We start from the raw sequence: 24,664 nt of genomic DNA, 5'->3' as shown, positions 1-24,664 counted from the left end.
AAACCCATATACAGACTTTACTAGATAATTTCTGTACAAGTGTTTTTTCTCCATTTTACCTTTGTATTAATCACTCCCAAAATAATTTGTATTCATGGTTTTGTTGTTTTGTATTATTATCATCACTTAGATATTTTATGAGGAAATAACAGTCTGCGAAATAAAGCGTTACCCAAACCATTATATATGTACACTACTACTGATATCTCCTGCCATCTTACACTGTAAGTGCTGTTGCTTGGGTTTGGATAGTCGGTGTGCTAATCCGCCGGTTTTACGTCAGGCGCGAAGCGGACCACCCCAGTGGTCCGGCGGGGCTCGGGTCTTACCACGAGAGGTTCTGACTCTCCTCCGGCAGCACCCTGGGCACCACGATGATCGGCTCGGAGACCCTCGTCATGAGCTTCCCTTTAGCGCACAGTTTACATACCAACGAAGAAGAAGAAAGAGGGAGAGAGAGACAGAGAGAGAGCGAGAGAGAGACAAAAACACAAACACAGGATGAGGCATATCTCCAGATCATCGACATCTGTGTGGCTGAGCACTCTTTAAGCACTCATTCGGGATGATAGATGTGGAGAGAATGACTATAGAACAGAAAGTAGTCATTGGTACTTTTGAAAAGTTGAATTAAACCATGGGGATCCTGTTGGCATTTGCCAAGAATCCACACTCAAAGGTTTAACAATCTAAATTTGTATTGGTTTGTATCTTTATAACCGGATGGTTTAAAGTTAATCCAAGTTGCATTCGTATTATATATAGCTATATAGTATCAAATACAGCAAGGACATTACAGACCATTCTCTTTATAGTCTTCTTCAAAAGAGCCAGCCGGAGCCAGTTCCAATTCATACTTACCCTCAGTTGAATTTAACAATGAAAAGTATTCAATACTTTAAACACTCAAGAGATAATACCCCAAAAACTGTTGAATGGAACGAAAAAATTGAGTGAAAAAATGTGTTTCCAGTGAAGAAGAAAGTAAAACGATTCAAGATTCAACAAAAAATTGAAGATAAGTTTCACAGAGTCCAATATAACAAATCATCGGCAGAAAATGCATAGTAGGTAAATCTTAAAATCGGAAAGGGTCGGATGATCCCTCCATTGTGATCATCAAAAAATTAAACAATTCAACCATCATATTCATGCAACCGTGCAATGGGTTACGCCCGGCATCCTGGCTTCATCCCAGTCCACAACGGGCAGATGTTTCGCGGATGACCAGCGATGACTTGAGAGAACCCAAGGCTTCCTGCGCATAAGCAACGTAAGATGGCCTTGCATCTTGCATGTAGGACAGAGCCGGCATGCATTGCAGAGAGACCCATTTCCTCCCGGACACTATAGTTTCCATATGGAAGAAAATACATGCGATGTCTATTTTTAGTTGAATGTATGAATGGGCATTCTGGAGTGTTGGGCGTGTTCACGTACATGAAAGACGAAATATCGGAACCTCGCTTGGATCGAGTATGCGATCGGTGACCACAGAGACGCAAGTGTGCTGCTGTGACAATAAACTTGGAAGGGTTCGGCTCCTTCTTGGGCATGTATGAATGGGAATGGGTGGTAATTGGGGCTTGCGGTTGTTGTTGTTGTTGTTGTTGTTGTCGGTTTCTTGTTGTGTTGTAGTAATTTGTCATTACCTGGGATCTGGTAGCGTACAGCCCCACAGGTGTTGCTTTAGGGTCTGCACCCAGCCAATGTCTCGGATTGGCTGGCAGAGTTGTATGTAGTGGTGCTGTTTTAGCACAACCCTTTAAATGAATCAGAATGTCACTCATTAGCACTCTGAAACACAATGCTCAAACAGCAAGACTTACTCAAACATAGGCCATCCATGTTACCTGAAGATAAGGGGTTAATTACGATGGGTTTCATTCAATATCTTAACATATCAAACACATCTGATGTTAAATTAAATATGTAACGTGTATACATCATTGCATTATTTGTGTAAATATGGCCAGGCTCATAGAGAATCACATGCCTTTTTATTCTGGAATTTGGTTCTTGGACTTTTGTTACATGCATGTTGCTACCCAATTTGAACGAGTGGTCTGAATATATTCAGTGCCTGAATCATATTTTCTTCAGTTCCCCACGTGAACGCAATATGCATGAAGCTGAAAAGCCATAAGAACTTATGCCAGAATATGGTACCAGTATTAAATATGCAAAAAATAATAGTGAGCAAGAGCGAAATTCTCTTCCATGTGGATGATAATCATTAAATGATATGATCTATCTCACCAAGGTAAGGAGTGGAAGAGGTGAAGCATACGAGCACATATCTGCAATCTTAGCAGTGCTATCTCTGTATTTCTCAACAAAAGACCCAAGAACACACTGCTTTTTTTCTACTTTTGGCATTTATTTGTGCATTTCATTAAATATATGCAACACAAGCACGTCACAGTAAAATATATATGTATATATATTTCTTGCCCAACACGTCACTTTCTTTACCACACTTTCTATCCTGGTTTGCCTAAGAATGATAATAATTAATAATGACTATAATAATAGCCCCGTAAGTGATCTAACCACTGTTTGCATACACTTCCCCAAACCGGACCCTCACACAAGCCTCCCCTGGAAACCAAAGGCTACAAAATGACAATGAGCCTCATGCTTTATGGTGTCACATGATCAGCCATGGTGTCACATGATCAGCTATGGTAGCGGTGGTAATGATAAATATAGATAGAAATGGTCAGTGTCACCCTTTGGAATGGGTCACCGAGCGATGCAGGTTGGCAGAGGTGATGGAAAACAGTGTACCGGGTGCCCTCGTAGGAGGCGGTGGTGGCAGGGTGGTGGTGGTGGTGGTGGGTGAGGGTGCCGAGTTGGGTGAGGGTGCTGAGTTGGGTGAGGGTGCTGGAGTGGGTGATTGAAGTGGGGCGGGGTACAGTGATGGGCGAGCCATGAGGAAGGGCAGGCCTTTCACAATGTACAATGCTCTGCCATTGTGGTCTAAACCTCGACAAAACCAAGGGGCGTAAACAAAATGAAAGTTCCTTCAACGCTAAGACGTACTGAAAACAGCCATTTAGCCATGTGTTGCGTAAGACCTAAGCCCATGCAGAGCTCTGTCGGCCATATTAAGATATATACAATAAGTTACTGCAAAAATACAACTAGCTTTTTACCTTTCTTACTTTGGACACACAAATTTGAAATATCGTATTATTCGGCATACTTTGGTATACCTCTCATCGCCAAGCATTTGCAAGCTGTTTTCAAATTGCCCAACCTGGCAAAATAATCGAACCCCATTCCCTTACACTACACAATGGAAAGTGCTCCTGGTTCAACTATCAGCCATTGTCCAACAAAAACATGGGCTTATTGTAAGACAAGCAGAATAACATGCAGTCGGAAGAAAGAACAATGAACAGCAAAGTCAGAGTCCACAAAGACTGCATTCAAACTCAGCATAACATAGATGATGCCTCATATCATTACTGGGGTGTAAAAGGATGAATATTTTGATGAATAAGTCATCCTTAACCAAGAAAATAGGATAGATCCTTCCCTCTACAAACACATACATATAGGTGAGTGAGGTTACCACTAGATTAAGTTGTTGCATTTAAAGGGTTCATGTGTAGCGAATTCTATAGGTCACAGTTCACCCTAGCTGTGTGTGTGTGTGTGTGTGGGGGGGAGGGGGGGGGGTTGTGTGTGTGTGTGTGTGTGTGTGTGTGTGTGTGTGTGTGTTGCTGTGCACTTAATATGTCTTGTCAATAAAGATTATGAATGGGAGAATTTACAGGCGGCTATGGCCAGTACTATTGTCAGCATCAAAAGGACAAGTCAAAGTTATATCATTACCTTAACTTTGCAATTGACAAAACCGTCATCAGCATGTTAACGTGTTCTGCAAACGACGGGACAGTACATGCATCAGACGAGGGCTCCCAGCTGGGTGGGGGGCCGTACGGTGAGCCTTATCAGAAACAGTGAGCTGTGACCTTGAACACAACAACCCCTTGTGAGGAGCCAATCTCGTGTAAATGTCGCGGGATGGAAGCTACGCGAGCTAGCGATGAGCACAACGAACACACCACTTGAATTCAACTAAGCACCACTTGATGTTGTTGGTTGAGAGCTATTCAGTTCTTTACACAATGCAAAAAAACAAAACAATGATAAAACAACAAAGCATTTCCGTCAAACATCATCAGTCCGGCTTGTTGCTCTGCATTCACAGCCACGCAGAGAGCAGTAGAGAGACGGAGAGAGGCAGAGCAGGCTACATGACCAAGCATGGAACCACTTGCCAAGCTGCACATCTATCAAAGATGTCAGGAGGAGTTGCTTTGCTCGTCATTGTTATTATTATTATGAGACGTACACAGAGGTTGGTTTCCATGGCGCCAAATTAGAGATCCATTATTCTCCTGACAAACCCTTGATAGACGCAAACAAAGCAAACCTGCCTCGTCGATGGATGTCAACTTTGCAGAATTGTTTGTTGATGGACCCATGCAAAACAGTACAAGAGACCCATCCTGTGGCTAGCCAGGCAGCTGGTAGCCTTGGCAACCAAAAGATGAGGCAGCGCGGGAGCAGAGGGGGGTGGGGGGGGGGGGGGGGGGGGGGGGGGGGGCGACGGAGGAAGTGGAGGCTCCTGCCCGGCAATGACATCATGTCCTGTTTAGATTATAGGATACATTTAATTTGTGCAGCTTAAGCACACGCACAGCCAAGAGGTAGTGGTTACTTTGCAAGGTTAAACGGAGAGCCAGAGAGAGAGAGAGAGAGGAGAGAGAGAGAGAGAGAGAGAGAGAGAGAGAGAGAGAGAGAGAGAGAGAGAGAGAGAGAGAGAGAAGAGAGAGAGAGAGAAGAGAGAGAGTGAGAGAGAGAGAGAGAGAGAGAGAGAGAGAGAGAGAGAGAGAGAGAGAGAGAGGGAGTGAGAAATGAGAGCGGAGGGGCTTGAAGGGGGAGGAAGTGAAATAGCCAATTAGAGAGTGAGAGAGTGGAGGGAGGCAGAGGTGTGAGAACAAGAGGTGTGTATGCTCACCCCCCACCCCCACCCCACCCCCCCTCCCCAAAGAAAAAGAGAAAGAAAGGATAGAAGTAGTGCTAAATGTTTTTTTACTCTTTTGCCTCAGCCAGTTTGTTTGTTCATCTCTTTACTTTTCTCCTTGTCCCCCGGGGCAGCGGGGGCCCGGCTGGCCCCTCCTCCGGGGCCTTCTTCTTGGACCCCTTCAGCACGGCGCCCTGCTTGTCCTGCCTGGCCTTCTTCACCGGCTTGCCCGGGCCCCCGGCCGTCTTGGCGGCGCCGCCGGCCTTCTTGGGCTTGGTGCGGGTGGCGCTGTACCTGTCCGACTGGGAGCCATGAAGAGCCGGGGGTCAGTGAGAAGCCCGCAACCCTCCATCCCTATCACTGCTGGGATCTGATCGTAACTACGATCCCCAGTCGAACGACACATTCCACATGTACAACGAGCTACGAGAACTTTTAAATTAGTATTTTCCTGCTTTTGATATTCATGTGCACCACTGCTACTCATGAAAGATACAATGTAAATGGCACCCTTGTGATGTGATTTCCTACTGCCCTCTCGGCTCTCTGTCCATCTGTCGTGCTGCAGCCCTTGGATTGTGGGAGCCACTCCACTTTTAAATGAATTCTTTGATCGTTCTCAACCTCACATGCAAGTTGCTCTCTCCAGAAATCCACAGCCAACATCTTGCAACTGCAGAGGATAACAAGGAGTGGCCAGGGGGAACCAATGAGGTGGTGGGGCCTCACCTGTTTACTGGGGTCCAGGTAGGGTTCGCTGTACAGGCTGCGTATCCTCCGGCGCTCAAGGGCTTTGTTGTCGGCCGGCTGGGGCTTGGACTGCACACCCTGGTAGGAGTTGCTGTAGCTGGTCTCCAGGTTGGGCCTGTCGTCAGGCGGCAGGTACTGGGACTTGGCTCGGATCATCTTGGTTGGCTTCACGTCCTTGTAGGCCTTGAACTCCGTGCTGTGGGGGGAACGGGGGGGCGGCGGAAATTGGCGATAGGAGATCATCAATCGAATTGCAACTATGTCAACATTGCAAATATTAAATGATGATGAAACACAGCTGAATCGTGCAGAGTAGCTGTAGGACTCGGAACACAAGCTGTTAAGGTTATTGAATCACAGAGAAGCCGGGGTTGTGAAGGAGGATGTGAACACAAGCATTTTGTTTTTGCGTGTTTTAAAAGTTAAAACATTGCTTGAAATCCTTTGTCAAGGCAGAATGCTGTTTCGTCCTTCTGTGTCCAGACAGAATGGCCAGGTAAGGAACTGGACTTGGACTCACATGAAGAGTGAGATGGAGGGATCTGGGTTAAAGCCTGTGTTCCCTTGGTGTATAATATATCACGGTTTGACTTGGAGGACTGCAGGTGTCTGCTGTTCTGTAGGAAGCCATTGTTACCGCGTCAGAACCAAATCAGTTCTGTACAGATTGAAAAACTCAAGTCATTGTACCCCTTTTATTTCTGATGACTGATCAATACAAATTTTGTATTTTGCACCTCATGTACTTTGCACCAATGTCTCCATATCTTCCAATCCCAACTCACATACATTTGGTTTATCTTAATTTGATCAAATGCAGTCTTACGCCAGTGTGTGTAATTCTTAAAAGTTTCTCATAGAAAAATATCTTCTGGGATTGTTTTATGAATCAGATTAACAAGATCGCACAATGTCACATAACATTAAAAAAGGACTAAGGGTTAGAAACGGTTCCTTTGGACATTTTTTTACTAACTTTAAAGCAGCGCATTTTGTTATTCTCATTTGAACTAGAATAGTAAACAGGGACTTATCAGCATTTTGCAAACAACCCACCTCTTCGAAAGCGCGACTGCATCGTTGTTCTTTGCTTTGTTGTAATTTATTACATGACAGGCGCTGAATAAAGACCAATGCTTTTCAAGCATATTTGCTTAAAAACAGCAATTGTTCAAAAAACTCCAACCCCCACAAATGCAAACAATGTACGGTTCCCCGTTCCGCTGAACTGGCAAGTGAAAAGCCCACTGTTTCATTCTCCCACAAAGGCAACGCCAGTGATGGGAAGGACTGAATTAAGGGAATCTATTATTAAGGCGGATACAGCATAGAGAGAGAGAGAGAGAGAGAGAGAGAGAGAGAGAGAGAGAGAGAGAGAGAGAGAGAGAGAGAGAGAGAGAGAGAGAGAGAGAGAGAGAGAGGGCGAGAGAGAGACACACAGCAGGAACACTGTACTCATTAGGCAAGTCAGCACCAATATGAAATAACATAGAAATCCATAATGCTGTGGAGAAAGATTGTAGTTGTGGGAGTCTCAGCTCAGTGGAGAGGAAACAGCATTGAAGGTTGTCGGCCAAGGTCTCTGCTGAGAGAGAACGGAGCTTTGATATTGGTGTGTGTTCGACACTAAGGGCCTGGCATCCTGTGGTGACTGTGCAAAAAATACAAAACAAACGGCAGGATTTTTTTTAATATGAAGAATAAATAGACTATAGAAAAATATTAGTAGATCATTCGAATATAACCAATGAAACTTTTCTATTTTATCCATTTTTGCTTTTATTTTTCAATGTAATTTACTTTAATTATCCTAATCCGCATCTTAATTTCTTATATTTCATATCTTCTGTGGTGCTCATGACTTAATAACAACATTGTACATGACTTTGATGTAATCCATCATGAAATGTGTTTCCAATGTGTCAGACATTCTGCCGTGTCACCCAAAGGTCCCGTCTCGGAGTGATACATTACATCCATCTCATTTTATATTATCTAATGTACTTCTATTCACAATGTAATTCTTTTCATAAATCTCCAGTAACTTACGCAATAATCTTCACATGTCAGAACAATATAAAAGTCAGTGATGAGTGAAATGTTGTTATGTCATCTTAATGGCTGCTGGATGGAGCCTTAAAGGGGAGAGGTAGCAAACTCGGAGACGGATTTCACAAGAGGACTGGAGTCCATTTTTACAGTAATGCTGGACTGGGCCAAGATACTGCCGAACCAGACAAGTTACACAACCATGTCCGTAGCCCATGGCCAAGTCAAACAGGAGATGCAGTGTGCGATAAAGCATTGCGCGTGTATGTGTCTGTGTGTGTTTGTGTTGAGAGAGAGAGAGGGGTGGGTGGGGGGGGGGGGGGGGGGGGGGAGATGATAAAGATAGTATGAGAGCACATGGGGAAGGCAGTGTCATACACCGGTCTGCACAGCGGCATGGCTGCTGGTCACGCACGTATGACAAAACAATCCTGCCAGTGTCTCTAAGGTCAGCCTGTACTTGGTACTTGGTACTGTACTTGGTACAGCCTGTACTTGGTACTGTACTTGGTACAGCCTGTACTTGGTACTTGGTACTGTACTTGGTACAGCCTGTACTTGGTACTTGGTACTGTACTTGGTACTTGGTACTGTACTTGGTACTTGGTACTGTACTTGGTACAGCCTGTACTTGGTACTTGGTACTGTACTTGGTACAGCCTGTACTTGGTACTTGGTACTGTACTTGGTACTGTACTTGGTACTGTACTTGGTACAGCCTGTACTTGGTACTTGGTACTGTACTTGGTACAGCCTGTACTTGGTACTTGGTACTGTACTTGGTACAGCCTGTACTTGGTACTTGGTACTGTACTTGGTACTGTACTTGGTACTTGGTACTGTACTTGGTACAGCCTGTACTTGGTACGTGTGTAGTGCAGGGTTAAATACAACGCTTCCACCAGCACCGTTAGTTCTGCTGTGTAAACTCTGCAAAGCGTCCACTGCTTGAGTGGCCAAAGAGTACCGATGTGTCCATTTTCTCAAATGAATCAGGATGTAGTTGTTATGCTTGTTGTCTTTTACAGTCATTCTGCCGTTCCATCTAAGCACAAGGGGAAAGCTATTGATTTTGGACTCTTGCATAGAATAGGTGATGGTCATCCTCCACTTGCACTTAATGAATCTCCAAAAAACGATATTTCTACTATAATCTTCATTCAAGTTTCATGAAACAATAAGCCCAATGCTACATGAGAGGAGCTTAGTGAGCTGCAGTGGTGGACAACAGATACTGGATAAAATCCTCCCTATTGGTCTAAGTCAGAGTTGCTCCGACGGTTTGATTCTCATCGAATTTTAACTCTGACTGGAAACCAATTTGTTCTCCTCATCAAGCAGAACAATAATCTCCCTGACCACAGCCAGTGTTCATAACCTCTTTTTTTGTGTTCAGACTTTCCCTTTTTTTTTTGCTCCTTTTCTCAAACAAAGTTATGAGAAGAGTGTTGTTGCCATGGGTTACGTCTCCATGTGCCCGGCTACGCCATCACCCTCCTTTATCCCTCTTCCTGTGGGGTAGAGAGACGCTTTAGAACGCAACCTTCAAGGGACAGTGTGTGTGCATGAATGTGTGCGTGCGCGTGTTTGTGTACGAATGTGTGCGCGCATGTGTGTGTGTGAATGTGTGTGTGCTTGCGTGTGTGTGTGTGTGTGTGTGTGTGTGTGTGTGTGTGTGTGTGTATGTGTATGAATGTGTGCACCCATGTGTGTGTGTGTGCGTGTATGTGTATGTGTGTGTGTTTCTGTGTGTGTGTGCGCTGCTAAAGGGTCCTCCGCTAGGACTATAAACTGGCATGGACCGGATTTGGCAGCGGGCCAGTGTACCACACCGCTGAGCTTCACGCCACAATGTTCCAGAAAGGTCTGAACTACGGCCAGTTCCTCCGGACTCCCTCGACTCCGTGGGGGCGCTCACAATGTTGAACCACTAGAACGGCAGAAAATCATCCGCTGTGGCTTAAACATGGTGCAATCACATCCACTCAGGCCGTCTGAGGAGGATATCACCACTGGGGATGGTTGAGAGATGAATAGAGAGGAAGGAATCCTCTTTGTTGTTTATTTATTTATTAATTGATTGCACATACTCCACATAAAAGTCCAAGAGTTATCGTTCTCTCTTTCACTCAAGGCCCCCAGCACTGGGAGTGCCTCTCAGAATGTGTTGGAACTCGCCTGTTTTGTATTTATGTATTCATGGTATATAATATTGATCCATTTTTATTTGTAAGCCAGAGATGATTTGGAAATATGATCATGTTAAATGACTGACCTTTCTCACTGTCTTCTGTGTGTGTGTTCATTGATTGAAGCCTTTTAGCATGCAAGGCCATGGTGCCTCCTGGCTTACCTTAAACAGCAACCTTATCTAAATCTGATCTCTCTCTCTCTCTCTCTCTCTCTCTCTCTCTCTCTCTCTCTCTCTCTCTCTCTCTCTCTCTCTCTCTCTCTCTCTCTCTCTCTCTCTCTCTCTCTCTCTCTCTCTCTCTCTCTCTCTCTCTCTCTCTCCTGTAACTGCAGTGTAGTGTAAACTATCCATTGTGATTATTCACAGGTGACCCTGCTACCAGAGGTTTTCATGCCAGAATAGGAAACAAGGCAAGACCAAGACAACCAGACATATAACACATAGCTTTCGATGGCTTTAGCTATTTGATGCAACAACCAAAGTTGTCATTTAGAACCTCATGTCATCAAACTACCTTCTCAACTTCTATCATTGGTTTGACTAAAGACTGAAGAATAATAGACTGGAATGAGTGCAACTGAGGACCTGAGGCCGTATAAACACTGGGCTATGTTGGCACACGAAAGAGGATCATTTTTAAATCCAAAACCGCGCTACTCTACCAAAAATAACTGCAGTGTGTTGTGTCAGATCAGAATGGCCGCATTAAACTTTTTTTCAAAATAGGTTTTGTGTCTGGGATTTCTAACCTTAAAATGAGGGATGAGACTTAAAACCCTATCCAATGGAAGGCAGATGGGTCTTTTTTTTTACTGTCTTCCGTGAGGCGGGACATAGCTTTTCAAAAAGGTGAAGGGTTTGTGTCGCGTTGTCTAGGGTAGAGCTTCGTCTTAATCGAAATCCGGCAAAACCCAAAGCTAGCTGTCGACCTGGCTGTCGACCGTGCTATGAGATACAGTGGAGAATAGGGCAATGTATTTGGATAAAAACTGGATGATCCGAGCCAAGTCCCAGAACCAGCCGCATGATGACAGGCCCAACCTTGAGACCACTATGCCTACAGGGGGGTGTGCAGTCCAAGCACCAGCCAGCCGACAACAAAGCCCTGGAGCACCGGAGGATACGCAGCCTGTACAGTGAACCCTACCTGGACCCCAGGAAGCAGGTGAGACCCCACCACCTCGTTGGTTCCCCCTGGCCACCCCTAGTTTCCCCTTCAGTTGCAAGAGCATGACTGTGATTTTTTTTCTTTTTTTTTCATTTGAAGGGCAAATTAACTGCACACACATTCAGAAGGAATTAGGTGATCACATTGAATAAATAGGGTGTTTATAGTTTTTATTGTATGAGGAAAATATCAATATCAATGTCTTTGTCTTAGTCGCCCTATTCTCTGGGCTCCAGAAAGCACAGCAATTTTGTTCTCTCACTACTCTGTTCTGTCCCGATCCGTCACCCCATCTCTGATTTATAGTCCTCTCTTTGTAGTGTATGTTACTGTTTTTATGTGACCTATATTGCACCTTGTGAAGTGCTATGAATGTACCAGCAGCACTCCTGCCAGCTATGCAGCACCTAGTGGCTCTCATCATTCTTCTCTGCCTTGTTGCCCCTTTAACAGACAGGACATTTATTTCGGGGAATAATTCTTCTATGTGACCGCTGAGGGATGGTAAAACCAATGAAAAAGAGACCTGAGGATTTAACAGCAACCATGTCACCTGTAGCAACCGGTATATTTGAACGTAGAGCCTTGTTGAAACAGGAGGTTATCTAAAAAATGACCTTTTAAACACAAAATAAATAAATTGCACATACATAGCCATTGACTCCTTCTGTGCGAGCAGTAGACCCGGGTCAATATGTGTGGAAGGTGAATGAAGGATGTCCAGTAGCCACCATGATTGGACGGTGAGCATCGTCAATGGCAGGCCCTAGCTAGTCCATTGCAGTTAAGTGCACCAGGGTAGACAAGACAGCTGCCCAGAGTGTGTGCGTTGATCTGTACACCATTTTGTGTGACATGGCAATGTTTTTATATACAAGTTCAATTGAGGATACTTTTCACGTTCACTACTTTCCCCATACGATTGAATTAGGCTGACTTGCGAAGTTGAAGGATTGAAGACCCTTAAAAGTGGTGAACAGATTGCTTGGTTTCTCTGAGAGTAAACTCAATGTAGTCGACTTCCCAACCACACAGCGGTGGCACATGGAATGGATGTGTTTTGTAAACGGCAGCTGTTAAACTATCTAGAACCGAATGCTGACTGTAGATAATAAACTGAGCTTAAGGGGGAGACCTCACTAGAACTGACGCATTAAGGAATGAAAAATAAGTACATTTTCGTCAAGCCCAACAACTGGAATTCTATAGCAAGACTTTTGGATGCATTTGAAGGCTCTATCAGAGGATTTAAATAAATTGGAGGGCTAGATTCACGCAAATTTCAAAGATCCAATGACAAACAAATTCATTATTTTTGATAAACTAGCCTACAACTGAACGGGTCCAAGTATGGAGGCATGGAAACAGATAGAAACATTAAAAACATCCTATCCATAGATGAACCATGCATCCAGCACCATCTCTCAGCCACGTCCGGAGGTCTACTGTCTTGCACGTCAGCTGTTCGGATCCATACGTCAGATAGCTGTGGTGTAGGATTCCGGCTATTTCATTCCTTATAGAATAAGAGCTTTATTGATTAAACCATCTGGGGAAAGGGGCGTGGTGACAGTGTAGCATCTTGCAGTCCTACTTCACAGCTGGCTTGGAAGTTCCAGTCGTCATGCTAATAATTGATTGGACAGAGTCTCACCTGATCATAAATGCTTATCAGGTGGTCAATGATCATCGTCAATTGCCACAAATAAATAGAGACAAGGGGACGGTAAGTGTAAACGTACCTGTATGAGCTTCCACCGGTCACTTCCTCCTTTATTTGTCTGTTTAGAGCATCAACTGCTGCCCTGCCTCGGCCCTCTGTTGTGGGCCCTCCTTCAACTTTAATGACCACCTTCTTCTCCCCCTGGGTATTATAATTAACCCGCTTTTTTCTGTAACTTTGGAAAATGTCTTTTTCTTGCACCTGGTCGGCAATGGCGCTCTTCTCCACGCCACCGTCGACCTCGGCGAGCCCGTGTTTGGACTGGTGTCTGGACCGGTCTAAGACCCGATCATCGCCGACGGAGATGGAGCGGGGGGGTTTGGAAATCCAAGGGTGGTCACCTCTTTTGGGGATGGGCCACGGCTTGTAATCCTTTTGATACTGTGTCTCGGTGTTAAAGGGGATCTCCGGGTTGTGGTATTCATTTTTGGGTTTACAGCTAGGCTCGGGGCGAACTCTCCAGTTGCCCTTATAGTCCTGGCGCATCACGGAGCTACTGACCCGCTCCTCCGAGGCGCTCCTCCGCGGTAAGCCAGCCGCGAGGCCCTGCTCTGCCCGGGTGGGCTGCGCAGCTATGGTCACACGCGGGTAATGCGCCTGTTTTTGATGGAGCGAAGGTTGCAGCTGGATGTGCTGCATTTCGGAGACATCAGCATACTTGGTGAAGACCAAAGGCACCGCAATGTCAGCCTTGTCCAGCTGGTTCCAAAGGCGGGACATGCAGCACGCCCTGGTGATGCAGGGCCACGCCATGATCACGGATTTTCGATTGCCTCGATCCAAAACAATTCAATTTGTTACGAATCGCCCCCTATGATCGAAGGGCCCTTGTATCCTGATCTGTGATGTGCAAGAAAAAATCGGTGGTTTTGCGTGGAAATGATTTCCAATGTGTTCAAAGGAAACCACTTAAGACATCCATCGTGCACATCAAAATTGCCTCGCATTAAACAGTAATAAGCTTCTTTTTCGGTCGTTCTTTTCTGCCTGTCTCCTCCTCGGGTCCGGTCCTGTAGCTGCTACACACAGCGAGAATAGAGAAGCCCCGCCCGCCAGCTCAGCATCCACCCTAGATGCTCGGAACGGCACCGGAGGAAAACAACCTGACTCGTTACGCACTCTGCGTCTCATGTGGGAGGGACGCTTTGTAGCTCATCACATCAATTAGGCTGTGATATGCACATAGCCTTTATATTACACTACGTTAAAGATAGGCAATTAGGTAGTAATAATAATAATACAAATAATCAGAGTAAAAATAATTCATAATAGTAAAAATATCATTAGAATTATTATATAAACAATCACAATTGCTGCATAAAATGACCTCTCTCTCTCTCTCTCTCTCTTTGGTAGAGAGAGAAAAAAAAAAAACTTTGGTCAGTTTCCAAATACGGTCAATGCCAGTTTATAGTCCCCAGCAGAGGACCCTAAAAGCGTGATCACACACACACACACACACACACACACACACACACACACACACACACACACACACACACACACACAAAATCCAAAATCAAACACCAACAGTAAGAAAGAATAGATATGCAACAGCCTATAGAAAAGAGTGCTAAACATCCAACGCTTGAATGTTGCTCTACTGTGATTCAACTTCTGACCCAACCAAGAAGAGCCATGGGTCAAAGGTTGCATGTGGGAGATATGGAGTAATAAACACTTGATAAGGAGAGACGATGGTGAAGAGTGGGCGGAGGGGGGAGGGGGTTGAAAACCGGAGACGACTTGGACACAAAACTTCACTCGGTCTCCTGCGGCCATCGAAGAACATCGCCTGTGTTCTGGGTCTTACCGTGAGAAATGACGATAGCATTCGCCCCGAGAAATGTTCCCCTGGACAGGAGGTTGCAGACGGCCGCCGCCCTGCAGTGGGTCTTTTCCTTCTTGGGACTCGGTGAGTTCAGAGGCTCGTCAGAGGGGGCGTCATGGGGTCACGCAAGGTGAGCGCAGGTGTAGTGTTTAAACACAGGTTGTAGCTCGTAAAGATGTACAGGTATGTGTGACAGAGATGTGCCAGCATTTGATGATGACATGATGGGAACGTTTTACTCTGTTCATCTGTCCATACATGTGTAGCAGGGCACCCTGACATCAGCAGGCCAATTATAATTTAGTAAGCCCCGAATACTGGTGTAGGCCTACTGTTACTGTGACTCGGCAGAAATGGGTGAACACTTTATAAAATTGTAATTATCGTCAAGATCTGTTTTTTGGAAGAGAGCCTTGCAGGAATTGCATTAAAAGTCCAGAGTCATCGTGACTGAAAGCTAGAATTAAACAATAGTATAGATAAGACATTCTGGTACGCGTTATCAGAGTAAATCTATAAAACAACTGGCATTTGGCCAGAAATGTCACGTAGATGCACTCAAAAAAACGCACTCATATTAACTGACATAAGCTAAACATTCTTGCCTCATATACTTTTGAAGATAGTTGTATATATATATCATGTATATGCACGTGTTAAAGTTCAGGTTTGAGGTTTAAAGTTAAACAAGTTCGACTTGGTGACCCAGGACCATGAGTAACCCCTAAACCGGTCTGTGAGGTAATCTGCATCGCTGCCTTTGATGCAGTGCAGTGGTCACCATGGACAACACCGTCACATAGCTCATTCATCATGCATAGGCCGGGCCTCTTCCATGTACCACTCTATTTACTTCTTGCAATTCATCCCCACTGCAATATAGAGGGGGTGGTTTTCTTTGCACATACACGCAAGTGTGATGGCCTGGCAACAACACAAACTGACCCTCATGACACCAGTACTATCACAACTGGATAGTAGGCCTATCTCACACTGACCCTGACCCTTCGCCTCTCTCTCCCCAGCACCAACCTGCGTCGCGCTGTTCTTCTACCTGGTGTTCACACGCTTCTGGCTGGTGAGCGTGCTGTACGCCATCTGGTGGTTCTACGACTATGACACGCCGTCAAAGGGAGGGCGCCGATTTAACTACCTGTGCGACCTCCGACTGTGGCACTACATGACGGACTATTTCCCTGTAAAGGTGTGAAGTTATTTATTATTATTAGTGTGTGTGTGTGTGTGTGTGTGTGTGTGTGTGTGTGTGTGTGTGTGTGTGTGTGTGTGTGTGTGTGTGTGTGTGTGAAAATTCCTATCATGCTGCTTGCCCGATTTTTATCTATGTTTATATTTTGTGTATATATATATATGTATCCTATAAGCATACATTTTGCTTGTAGGATTATCAAACTAATGGTCAAACTAAAACTAATACAATGAATGGCATAATTTTTATACGAAAAGTGTAGAGTGGGTTACGATTTCAGTTTTTCTCTTCGTCCTCTTGCTGATGGTTTATTGTCCACCAGAGGTCACTGCAACCCATTGATTTTGCAGTGTACAATTGACGTAAATACGCCGTTATCGCGGAATGTCTTTGACGTCACTTGCACTTAAACAATTCAAACTTTAGTAATATATGTATCTATTAAAGCCTTTGTGATATCACTACCATACTGTTCACTGGAACATTTTTAAATGGAAGATTTTTCATACCGAATGGCTGCAGCTGATTTTGTCTGTGGATCAAAGTGTGCGATGAAGAGACAGCTCAATCTCTAAGAGTTTATTTACTTACACCTACACAAACGAGTATGTCAAGCATCAAGTTAAACCTTGATAGTTGTTTCACAACTACTGAGTGTTTTGAATGTAACAGGGACTCCATTGTCGAGGTCAATCCACTTTGGGGCTGCATCTTACCCTTGAGCAAGATTTACACTTTGAACCGTGCTGATAAGACAGAGAACATCAACAACAGAATCCACTTGTTCAGAAAGGATGACATTGATTTCACTCCACAACACCATCACACAGTATTCTTTTGAAACAAGGCTACTTAGATCAGTTAACGCATTACTTTGTTGGTGCTCAATGTACAGGTACTGGCTTTCAGTAACTCTTGTGTGTCTGGTTTAAAGATTAAAACACTCCAATGGCTCAATATAAGTGAAATAAGTGAATAACTGAAATTGTCTTGTGAGTAGAGATGTTTTGTGGATCTTGTTTTGGATTTAGTTGGAAATATTCAAAGCAGTACAAAACACAGCAGAGCTATGTTTATCCTCTGTTTCTGCTTATAAAATAACATAGGTTTGACCTCAAACCATCCTTAAAGGCACCCAGTGCAACTTTCGAGGCTTAAAAATAAACATTCAATTTCTAGTCTTTTTTACACGTAGTAAGTTTCAATAACTCCATACCATTACATACCGACATTTAAGCAGCAAAGATGAGACGTCGTTGTGTGGTGAGAACTGATACAAAATCGATAACAACAACAATGCCGCCATTTTCTTTATTTTTTGTAACCTACAATAAATAAAGCAGGCTTCCAGTCAATGGAAAAATGGCTTCTCCCCACCGGCGATTGTTGTTGTTTACGATTTTCTATCAGTTCTCACCACACAACGACGTCTCATCTTTGCTCCTTGAATGTCGATATGTAATGGTATGGAGTTATTGAAACTTACTACGTGTAAAAAAGACTAGAAATTGAATGTTTATTTTTCATTGAATGTTTACATAAAGTTGCACTGGGTGCCTTTAAGAACAAATGTCATGCACAGAGAAAAGTTACATAGTTCTCATGTGAGCTTTACCCAGATAACGGTTGTGTACTTTCCTTGCTAAGCCAATCTACTTAAGTGCTTTAAAAAAAAAACGAAAGAAATCCACGGATTCCACGGATTTTCCCGACCTCGCGTTGGGCGCTCATCCTCTGACAGCATCATCTGACTGTATGCCTCGTTAAGATTAAAATGGGCTCAGTGTAGGGCGGGCCAGTCACACACTGTCTCCTCCTCGTCGGCCTCAATGGGCCTCCGCTCTCAACCACCATTTCTAATCCCGCTGCAGTGACTTGGAGACCACGGCCACCAGCTGATCTCTGACGTCCTTTTCATACGGACACCCTTTGACTGGCTAAGAGCACGCTCCGGGGTCTCCTAACCAACCGCACGTGTTCACTGGTGTTATAGGGGAGGGAGGGATGGGTAGACCGTATGGGATGCTAACCTCCAATGTCTGCAGTCTACCTGTAGGCCTCCCTGAGCAAAATGCCCTAACCCCCAAAGCTGACTCCAGCCTCATTCATGGCATGTAGGCCTATCGAAAATGTATCACTTTAAATTACTTTGGAACAATATCCAAAGTTACGACAAACTCAGTAAAGAGCAACATAATAGTACTATAGTACATAGTATTCTCTGCCATCTCCCCAATACATTCCTGGATTGAATCCTAAAAGTGAAACCAGACACAAATAGGTTGATTGTGGATGGAAGGGATTGATTGCCCTCCCGCTTACCACCACCTTTCCCCACCTCCCCCCTCCAAACGAGGTAGAGCAGATCGCCCCTTTGGATAACAGCATGGCTCCCAGGCTTGTAGTAGTGTCGATTTGTCAAAAACGCGTTGCATAGTGGCCTTGGAACACTTATATCTGCCACTGATAAAAACACACAGCGAGCGGATGTTGTTTTGAATGTGGCAGGCTCGCACAAAAGACACGCAAACAAGCTACCGCGCATGACAGACGAGCCCCCTGGCTATACTGTTGACGTGACCCCTGATATCCATATCTCCCGATTGGAGTTTGGTGTGGTCGGCCCCTACCAGGGCCGAACACTGTACAGATTACCTAATCTCAATGCACAGCCGTGATTCTGACTCCACCTGTTACTGTAAAATGCTGCCTCAGTCATATCTAGTAGTCTTGGGCGATTTGTTATCACTAGAATCAGACATATATCCTCAGGAAGGTCTTTTATCATCACGGCTGAACAAACATAAACATGTTTACATTTATATTTCAAAAGTGTCACAGAACTGGCGTTGAGTTATAGTTGAACAATAACACTATTCAGCATTGAGCTCATGATGATAATTAAATGAATAATATTGATGCAAGTACTAAACATATTGTTTTTTGTATGATTTTGTTAAACAAAATTCCCACAGGAACATGGGTAAATAATGTAATCATGGAATATAAGTCACTAACGCATGTAACTGAAGAGCGATAGATCAGGACCTTGCATACAGTACAAAGGTACAATATCTATATATAGTGTAAACACTGTAAACTGAAGTGTATAGGTGTATTTGTGCGTCTGTGTGTGTGTGTGTGTGTGTGTGTGTGTGTGTGTGTGTGTGTGTGTGTGTGTGTGCTTGTGTGTGCCTGTGTGTGTGTGTGTGTGTGTGTGTGTGTGTGTGTGTGTACGTGTGTGTGTGTGTGTGTGTGCGTGCGTGCGTGCGTGCATGTGTGTGTGTGTGTATCTGATCCATGTACTCAAAGTAAATGTGTAAAAGGAACGATACGCATGTGGCAGACTTGTCCCATTGGGACGTGCTAAATCCCAAACTCGATGGGCCATATAAAGCCTGCCTTGTATGACAAAGTATTGTTAACATTAATAATGAAATGCTAATAAATTGTACATCGATAGGAGATTATCCTCAGCCGATGTTCAGTTTAAGAAAATGATTTTAGGCTGGAATGGGCTGAGTGAATGATTTATCCAAACATCAGTCTTAGGTCAGAAACCAACAACCACTCGCTGACGTTCATTGGTCGTCTAACTGTCAAGTAGGAATACATGACATCCTTAAAGTTCTTACTCTGGTCTCTCTGGTCGTTTCCAGCTGGTCAAGACCGCAGACCTGGACCCCAGAAACAACTATGTCCTGGGCTTCCACCCGCACGGTGTGCTGGTGGCTGGAGCCTTCAGTAACTTCTGCACCAATTCTACAGGCTTCAGGCGTCTCTTCCCAGGCCTGGACAGCTACCTGCTGATGCTGCCGCTGTGGTTCAGAGCTCCGTTCTTCAGAGACTACATCATGTTGGCTGGTCAGTGGCCGGCCCTTTTAAAGGAACCTTATTTTCCACCAACCCCAAGCCCTTTGAAAATGTATCCACTGGGGGTATCACAAGTGGAAGCTTTAACCCAGACATGATAGATGGATTCATACTCCAGCCTACCAGGGAAGTGACTGGGGGGGTGTTAGTCTTTTAATCATACATCTGGTTGGACATGTCACCGATCAACACTCGTGCATCCAGAGGTGTAGCAAAAAAGCTGCATGCCAACGGCTCACATACCGTGGTTGTGCATTGCAGGTCTGATCCCGTCAGACAAAGGGAGCGCGAGCTACCTGCTGCAGAGGAGAGGGGGCGGTAACGCTGTTGTAATCGCGGTGGGCGGAGCTCCAGAAGCCCTGGACGCTCACCCTGGCACCTACAACATTCTCCTGGCCGATAAGAAGGGCTTCGTCAAACTGGCCATGGAGCACGGGTAAGTGCAGAGCAGGGATCAACACACAACATGGGAACATCTCTTACGATGCATACCTTTACAGAGAGAGCTACTGTGGCAAAGACATTGCACCAGTTGATGTGTGTTTGAGTTGATGGTGCTTTCTGTAAAAGCACGCAGTCAACCAAGGGTCATTAGTAGTTTCATAACATGAAGGGCCCCAGAACTCGAAAACAATGGATTAAAGAAACAAATGGCTTACACCCTTTCTTTTAGCGCTCATCTGGTACCCATATTCTCCTTTGGAGAGAATGAGGTGTTTGATCAAGTGGGGAATCCAAGAGGAACCTGGCTGCGGGCAATCCAGGAGAAGCTGCAGGCAGTGATGGGCATCTCCTTGCCTCTCTTTCACGCGCGTGGGGTATTCCAGTACTCCTTTGGCCTGATGCCTTACAGAAAACCAATAAACACAGTCGGTAAGTTAGGTTCACCATCAAACTATCTATGATTGCATATTGTAAGAATATGGCACTGTCAAAGGTGTGGATGTTTATACTGAATGCAATAATCAGATTTCTGTCCCATTCGGAATAGAGTTTTCTCAGACTACAATACCCAGCATTCCCTCAAAAGCTTTTTATCTTTTATGAATTCAGCCTGCCAGTAAAACTGCTAGTAAAATCTGAAATACAAGGAGAATCACAAGGAGAATTGACAAAAAGGCTGTCCAATGCCATACTTTCCAAAAAAAAGAGAAAAATAATGCAAATGCTTCCCAGTCCCTTCTCTTCACCCACCAATCTCAGACCACCAATTTTGGTTATGTTGCGGGAATTTTGAGCCAAGCCAATCATAACCTGACCAAACTGGGTAGAATAAAGAGTTATACCGAACTCATAACAATTATGGTCTTGTATTTGGGTAACAACGGTACACTGACATACAACGATCATACAACAAACTAACAATAATCCATAAAACAAACAAACAACAATCCAAGGCCTATCTTACAATCATCCGAGGCCTAGATGGGAGTCCTCGCAAGATGGGAAATCAGAATTTTCCCATTAAAGTTCTTACCTACAATGTAGTTTGGAATACTGAAGAAGGTCAGACTAAGACCAACACTTGAATGGCTGGTCACTTATTGCTGTTCTAAACATATCAATCTTGGCCAGGTCCTCCAGACTAATATGGCGGTATAGCATTTTACCTTGGCTGACATGCAAGTGGAGCATAGGGCTATTTGTTTAAAGCACTGTTGGTTCTTCCACAATAAGGTCTCCTTCTTGGGAAACCGATATTGATGCTGCTATACTGTCTGTGCCTTTTGCTCCAATTTGCTGATCTTTTTGCTCCTGCAGCCCTTATGGCAAGATTTAGAAAAGATATGATCGCCCTCGTCGTGCAATGTTTTCCATTTTATTGACGTTGAAGGCTAGTTTTCCCCTAGCAGCAGAGGTTTAGTATAACTTCTAATATCACCCACCAAACTACCATCAATGTTTCATTAAGCAATCAAGCATTTTGGAGAGTTCTCTCAGGCATTGAAATGTAAACTATATTACCAGCGGCTTTACGATTAACCAAAAGGATGTTGACTTTGCAACAAAAATTCAAAACTTAGTGTTGGAGTATCTTCAGTTGGGCCAAAAAATTTGCACAAGGACAGTGGGAGGGAGAGAGGGAGAGATGTTTGAACTCAGCTTAATTTGGCCTATATCAACCACTCTGCTGCAATATGTCTGCAACAGCCCTGGCACACAGCATCAGTAGAGGAAAGGCCAATATAAAGGCCATCACCTTTCGATTCGTTCTTTTTTTATTAAATCAACAATAATCATGTTACCCAGACGGTCAGACGGTACTGTACATATTGCAATTTTAACGTCCTTTCTTTCCCCCCGGGCAGTGGGCCGACCAATCAGGGTGGAGAAGAACGAGAAGCCCACCGTGGAGCAGCTGGATGCCCTCCACCAGCACTACATGGAGGAGCTGAGCAACCTGTTTGACCAGCACAAGACCGACTACGGCGTGGAAAAGGACACCTACCTCAACTTTGTCTGAGTCACATCCAGAGAGGCCTCGGTGTAGAGTTGGGATGGCTCAAGCACCCAGACGGGTTGAGGCTTTGAGAAAGAGGTATTTTACCTCAAGTTAGGTAGGCTATGGTTCATGGTATGGAATGAATTGGGATTGGCCGGCCAAGTTTGATAGTTTGTTTAATAATTGTAACCTGGCCCGTTCCTTGACAGCAGACACACCGTTGCCAACATTGCATGTGGTTCGTTTATTTGGGATTATGCTGTCTATGAGCACATTTGAACTACTTCACATATTAAACGAGGGTAATGCAAAAGGTTGCAGGTCGTTTATTGAACATTTACAAACAAGGAAGATGTGTCCAACTCAAAACTTAAACCATGGTTTTTAATTCCGTTGTCAACCAAATCTTCATTCTGATTGTACAGCATTTTAATACTCAGGTTGTGGATTCTGTGATTAAAAATAATCAGATTGGCTGAATAGGCATTAAAACATATTCTAATTATTGTATTAAGTAATATTCAATTACATAGTAAATATAAGTCATTTATTTCCAATTGAAGACTGTATACCCGATATACAAAATACGGTTCAATCAACGTTTTTATTCCCATTATATTTCATTCACTATGTCATTATTCCTTTCAACTGTATATGTGTGCCATGGTTTGTTTCAATGCATTAAATGTTTCAAAATATGTGTTTTTGATTATTTAAACGTTGATCTTTTAACCTATGTTTATCTTTCTCTTTTTAATTTTTAACAGCTAAATCTGTGTAGATGCCAGATGATACAGTTTATTACAGAATATTTGTTGATGACCTTCGCCACCTTTTTTATCAAGCAAGTGGCACAATCTTTTTAGGCAGGGTACCATCAATACTGTTTCAACACAGCATGAGAGTTCCAGACAGGGAGGTGGAGACAGAGAGAGAGGGAGAGAGAGAGAGAGAGAGAGAGAGAGAGAGAGAGAGAGAGAGAGAGAGAGAGACAGAGACAGAGACAGAGAGAGACACAGAGAGAGACAGAGAGAGAGAGAGAGAGAGAGAGAGAGAGAGAGAGAGAGAGAGAGAGAGAGAGAGAGAGACAGAGACAGAGACAGAGAGAGACACAGAGAGAGACAGAGAGAGAGAGAGAGAGAGAGAGAGAGAGAGAGAGAGAGAGATGGAGGGATAGAGAGAGAGAGAGAGAGAGAGAGAGAGAGAGAGAGAGAGAGAGAGAGAGAGAGAGAGAGAGAGAGAGAGAGAGAGAGAGAGAGAGAGAGAGAGAGAGAGAGAGAGAGATATGGAGGGATGGAGGGATAGAGAGCGAGAGAGAGAGAGAGAGAGAGAGAGAGAGAGAGAGAGAGGGAGGGAGAGAGAGAGAGAGAGAGAGAGATGGAGGGATGGAGAGATAGAGATGAGAGGGAGGTTGAGACAGAGAGAAGCAGAAATAGGGGAAAGTTTAGACAGAGCAGACATAGAGAAAGAGAGAGCGTGTCAGGGAGGTAAAGTTAGAGAGAGAGACAGAGAGAGAGCGAGAAGGAGAGAGAGAGACACACAGAAATTTATCCCTGGGAAAAGTCCAGGATTTGGTCATTTATATAAAGAAATATGAATGATAAAATAGGTAATTATCAATAGTCACCCACACTTATCCCGGTTTCTTCCTGACACCCGAATTGTTTTACATAGCGAATGTCTGCATGTGTTATCGGTTTGGGGAGGGGGGGAGGGATGCACCCAGGTGGGTGCACCCTGGGTGGTGCATGGCAGCCAGTGAGTGCCAGAACACTCTGGCACAGACTGGCTAGGCTATCACAGTGGAGGGGAGGATTGATGCAATCCAAAGAGAGACCAGGGGAGGACAAGGCAGCCATGTTGGAATAAGGCCAAGACACAAGGGTTAGTACCCCTACTCTTGCGACAAGAAATAGGCAACGGTAAGCAGACATATAGTGATAGTGATAGATGGTGCAGATATATAAAAATGGTTTGGCAGTAGCTAAATCAGAATTGTATTTTTGTGCATACTGCCATAGGACACTAACTTGGTAATGTTAAGGGCACTGTGACCTCTTTAATGTTCCCATTAATTCACAGTCCTTGATATCGTGTGTGAATACCATTGGGTGAATGAGACACGCTAATTAAAGCGTCAAAGATGTTCATATTGCCTGATCATGTAAAGAATAGTAAAATTCACATGTAATCATTGAAACACCATTGCACCACATGCACATCGATGCACCTATACACTCACACACACATGTGTCACCCACAGACAAACACACACAAAAAACACACACGCACACACACACACACACACACACACACACACACACACACACACACACACACACACACACACACACACACACACACACACACACACACACACACACACAC

General features: G+C 44.3%; 2 protein-coding genes across 2 annotated transcripts in view; one reads left to right on the top strand and one right to left on the bottom strand.

The window, feature by feature from the left end:
* map6a (microtubule-associated protein 6a) overlaps positions 1-14,045 on the bottom strand; it is a 14,651-nt gene extending 606 nt beyond the window's left edge. Inside the window, 7 exon segments of the mRNA XM_060057279.1 lie at positions 1-408; positions 1,653-1,763; positions 5,114-5,136; positions 5,138-5,185; positions 5,188-5,343; positions 5,771-5,987; positions 12,942-14,045. The exon segment at positions 1-408 is cut by the window's left edge and continues 606 nt beyond it. Coding sequence (XP_059913262.1) covers positions 261-408; positions 1,653-1,763; positions 5,114-5,136; positions 5,138-5,185; positions 5,188-5,343; positions 5,771-5,987; positions 12,942-13,675 — 1,437 coding nt within the window. The 5' untranslated portion in view covers positions 13,676-14,045 and the 3' untranslated portion in view covers positions 1-260.
* A 620-nt stretch (positions 14,046-14,665) lies between these two features.
* mogat2 (monoacylglycerol O-acyltransferase 2) lies at positions 14,666-22,974 on the top strand. Its single transcript, XM_060057278.1, has 6 exons — positions 14,666-14,837; positions 15,779-15,957; positions 19,620-19,824; positions 20,095-20,269; positions 20,507-20,706; positions 22,143-22,974. The coding sequence occupies exons 1-6, from the start codon at positions 14,744-14,746 to the stop codon at positions 22,295-22,297; spliced, it is 1,008 nt and encodes a 335-aa protein (XP_059913261.1). The 5' UTR covers positions 14,666-14,743; the 3' UTR covers positions 22,298-22,974.
* Positions 22,975-24,664: the final 1,690 nt, after the last annotated feature.

This window comes from Gadus macrocephalus, chromosome 7, assembly GCF_031168955.1.
Source record: "Gadus macrocephalus chromosome 7, ASM3116895v1".
NCBI classification, from domain to species: domain Eukaryota; kingdom Metazoa; phylum Chordata; class Actinopteri; order Gadiformes; family Gadidae; genus Gadus; species Gadus macrocephalus.
Note: the sequence above shows the minus strand (reverse complement) of the source record. Positions and strands in the feature narration are given on the sequence as shown.

What these genes read in the sequence shown, in the direction of transcription:
- mogat2 (XM_060057278.1), top strand. Translation starts at nt 14,744, where the DNA reads ATGACGATAGCATTCGCCCCGAGAAATGTTCCCCTGGACAGGAGGTTG. An exon ending in CTTTTCCTTCTTGGGACTCG is followed by an intron (nt 14,838 to 15,778) that starts GTGAGTTCAGAG and finishes CTCTCTCCCCAG; the next exon opens with CACCAACCTGCGTCGCGCTG. An exon ending in CGGACTATTTCCCTGTAAAG is followed by an intron (nt 15,958 to 19,619) that starts GTGTGAAGTTAT and finishes GGTCGTTTCCAG; the next exon opens with CTGGTCAAGACCGCAGACCT.